We start from the raw sequence: 4,087 nt of genomic DNA, 5'->3' as shown, positions 1-4,087 counted from the left end.
AAATGTTTAACAAGATAAACTTAATAATTTGTTCTCATTCTTTGCTCACTTATTTGCTCTAATTTTTCTTTTATTATGCAATAAATGCAAAATTTGATATGTAAACAATAATACTCTTTTTCTTTGCTTAATCCTTTTCCTCTCTCATATCCCGAGATCGCACAAGGTCCCGTCCCGGGTAATAAGGATTTAGTTCCTTTACCGAAAAGGGGACCATCGAACGAACGGCCTACTGACCGAGTAAAAGCGACCCTTCCGGTCGTTGACCTGTCACAGGCCCAGGTCAATTCGTTCGACTCCGAGACACTCGTTGTCTAGCGTTTGTCTAGCGGAGTTAAGTGGGTTACGCCCTCCCGCTGACTCTGACTCTTAAGGGTCTGGACGTAACAATTATTTTACATATTTTTTTAATGAAAAAAATAAAGTAATTAATTATATATTTTTTCCATAAATATTATTTAAATAATAATTTAATATTGATACAGAGCTTGTTGGGCCGTTGACGAGCTCTTTCGATGTTCATCGACGTTTCTAACCCAAGCAATCGAAATTTCTAAAAAATTTGATCTTTGAGCAGTGTTTCGGTGATATCGAGTCGTGCTCTGACTCAAGTAGATCGGGCGAGGGAGCTCTTGATATTCTTTCGCGCGACTACAAAGTCCCAGCTCTAACATCGCAATAAAAAGACGCACATTTTTTTCTTTATATTTTATTCCATTATTTAGTTATAATAAATCGTTATATGAAAATACCGCATTTTAACCATGGATCACCTTTCCTGCACCTCCTCCAACTAATCGATATTCGTTCGAGGCATCAACAGAGCTATTTATTTTAGAATGCTTCGTTAATAAATGATGCTATTTTGTCTATTATTGTGATATGAGAACCTTCTATGTAATGAATTTGCACTACACTTTCAGTAACCTAAAAGTAATTTCTCTTAAAAAAGTATCTTAAAAATGATAAAATGTGTTACGCTTTAATAAAAAAGTTACCTTATGTAGACCATAATCCTCTTCAGGAAAAGTGAAAGGTGTAAGTGTAGGTTTTAATAATATTACAGATGATTTTAAGCGTGACAATGAAGATATATCATAATCTTGTACAGCGATTATATGATCGTAAAACGTTGTACATAAAAGTTTTTGATTTTCAATACTTAACATATCAGTCATCTCCGAAAAGCGAGTAATAAATTCTAATTTTTCCTCCCATGTACTGCACTCTTTCAGGTCTAACGCAATCTGCAAATAATGTAAGTATTTTTATTACAATAATACGAAAGTTTATATTGTATTTTCTGGAGATACTGTATGTCTATATTCTTATTGCTCAACTATTTTTTTTATATTTTTGAGCTACGTCAGTCAAATTACTTTATCTTTTAATTATTAGCAATAACTTGTAATCAAGAATTACTGTTATAAATTGACACCCATTTTACATATATTCTGAAATATACTCTACATTTCAATCGTAAATATTATATAATTCTTAGGTACTGTTATTATTATTATTACTTTGACTTATCAATAAAATGTTAAAAACATCTTTCTGTAATCTGTATTATATATAAAATAAGATAATAAAAAATATTTTATCATTTAAAAATATATATAAGACTTTTAGAACAATATTCAAATAATTTAATAATGTATTTTATATACTCTTTTATATTAACTGTATGTAAACCCAATTAGTTAAATTTTATAATAAAAAGTCATAATGTGGTTTTGATAATTGACTAACCATTTCATTGTCAGATTCGAGATATAGTTTTAGAAGATGAAGTAAAATATCATTTTGCAATTCTTGTTGCGAAGTATGATTAAAATATTTTTTACTCAAAAATTTTATCCAATCAGGTGCTCCATCTATAAGTATTAACCGTCCAATGAAATTCTTAGCTTCTAATAATCTTGCTAATTCGATAGCAATTAAGGATCCAAATGAATAACCCACTATTAAAAATTCTTTTTGATCTTTCATTTTCTCCATTACATAATAAAAAATAAATATAAGAATATGAGATAATATGTAAAAAAAGTGTTAGAATGTGTATAATCAAATACTGTTGTTTAAGGGGATCCTTAAGGTCTGTTTTACCGATCAAAACGCGAATATTAAGTTAAAGTGCATAATCTTTTTGTTTATTATAAATATCGATAAATCCTTTTCCATAATTAAAGTATATATATAATAACGTACTCGGGTAGATATGATTTCATATAAAAAGTAAAAAAAAATTACAAAATTACAGTTTAGTTATCGGCTTCTGCCGTCAACATTTATTTAATACAAAAAATTTGTAATCTGCACGTGCCTAATCAGTAACAATCCGACTTGGCATTTCATCAAAGAGTATCAGTGAACTTAGAGAAATGAGTTTAGAAGCTTTGTAAAAAAGATAATGCAATCTAAAATTTTCGTGCATATGTGTGTGTGCGAAATCGAGGCTCAAGAGTAAAACAGAGCAGTAGATTAGTTGCGTGATGTCGCGATAGACAGAGCTGCAATCTTATATGACAAAGACAGACATATTCGTACTATCTTCGTCTCTTTCATGTGTGTAGAGCAAAATACATGTTTGCAGAGTATGTATACACTAACATTACTGCAGTTTCTTTATCTTTCTTTTTCAATCATACTCTGTCTCTTTCTAATCGCTCGCTCACTATGTACTACGTATCGTTTTATGCTTCTCGCATATTCACTTATACGTTCACTTACGCTTCTCTCTCTCTCTCTCTCTCTCTCTCTCTCTCTCTCTCTCTCTTCTTTTGTTCATTTATTATTCTTTCATTCCCATTATTATATTTTTATATTTGTTCAACATTTATTCTTCTATTTTATTATTTTTCTACACGTAAATAAATAAATAAATTTATGTATTTTTATTTTATACAACATAAATGAGATATACAATACAAGTTATTTTCTTTTTTATTTTATTATAGTTAAGTTATAGTTATTTAGTTATTATTATAATTATTATTATAGTTATTATTATAGTTATAGTTATTATTATAGTTGTTATATATAGTTATTATAGTTTTTATTTTATTATCAATTATTAGATGCACGAATCACAGGCGATCATATAAATCGTAAGTTATAAAGTAAAAGCTATTAAATTTTAGAAAATACTGCTAAAAAATTGATAAAAATTTTTATTATTTAATATTTCCAGAATTATTCCTTTGCAAAATATATTAAAAATTATATGATTTATATCGTAAGTTAAATACAACAAATGTTTATACAAAACACACACATGTATAATACTTTTATTTATACAAATATACAATGTTTCATTTATGCTCTATAAAATAAAGATGAATAAATTAATTTATTATTATGTAGGAAAACAAAAATACAAACAATAAAAATAAAACAAATAAAAGAATATAATAATGGCAATGAATACAAGAAAGAATAAGCAGAGAAAAAAGAGAGAAAGAGAGAGAAAGAAAAGAGAGAGAAAAGAACAAAGAGAGAGACAGAGAGAGAGAGAGAGAGAGAGAGAGAGAGAGAGAGAGAAAGCAGCATGACTAACATATAAACAAATAAGCGAAAAGTGATATATAATTTTGATGACAATATTATAAAATGAGAATAAGAATGTTAGGATGAAAATAAGGAATTAAGAAAAATTAAATATATAATTAAAATAGATATTTAAAAAAAAACTAATTTATTTCTATTTCATTATATGTGTGTGCATGTGCTTGAGCGTGTGCGTGCGTGTTTTTGCGTGCGTGTGTGTGTGTGTGTGTGTGTGTGTGTTTGCACGTGTGATAACTAAATATAAATATAAATATAAAATGTATGTATCCGGTTGTGTTAAAAAATTGTATGTATCCGGATGATGCGGACGGTAGATGGTCTCAAGCCAAATAATGATATTCGAGCCGATTTCAAGCACGTGCGCTGTTGTCACATGGTTAACAATATCGAGAAAGACAGAGAGAGAGAGAGAGAGAGAGAGAGAACAAGAAAGAAGCAAGCGAGATAACTAACATGAAACAGTTTCGGAGTCTCGTTCGCAAAGGTCGCTTTATCTATAATCTCTCGCGTTATATAT

General features: G+C 28.8%; 1 protein-coding gene across 1 annotated transcript; it reads right to left on the bottom strand.

The window, feature by feature from the left end:
- Positions 1 to 428: 428 nt before the first annotated feature.
- LOC126853344 (uncharacterized) lies at positions 429 to 2,004 on the bottom strand. The gene is made up of 3 exons (XM_050598993.1): positions 1,753 to 2,004; positions 999 to 1,247; positions 429 to 927 (listed from the first exon to the last, which is right to left on the bottom strand). Exons 1-3 carry the CDS (start codon positions 1,999 to 2,001, stop codon positions 835 to 837), a joined length of 591 nt encoding a protein of 196 aa, XP_050454950.1. The 5' UTR covers positions 2,002 to 2,004; the 3' UTR covers positions 429 to 834.
- Between the last annotated feature and the right edge of the window lie 2,083 nt (positions 2,005 to 4,087).

This window comes from Cataglyphis hispanica, chromosome 12 (assembly GCF_021464435.1).
Source record: "Cataglyphis hispanica isolate Lineage 1 chromosome 12, ULB_Chis1_1.0, whole genome shotgun sequence".
Classification (NCBI taxonomy): domain Eukaryota; kingdom Metazoa; phylum Arthropoda; class Insecta; order Hymenoptera; family Formicidae; genus Cataglyphis; species Cataglyphis hispanica.
The sequence above is the reverse complement of the archived record's forward strand: the minus strand, read 5'-3'. Positions and strand labels throughout refer to the sequence as shown.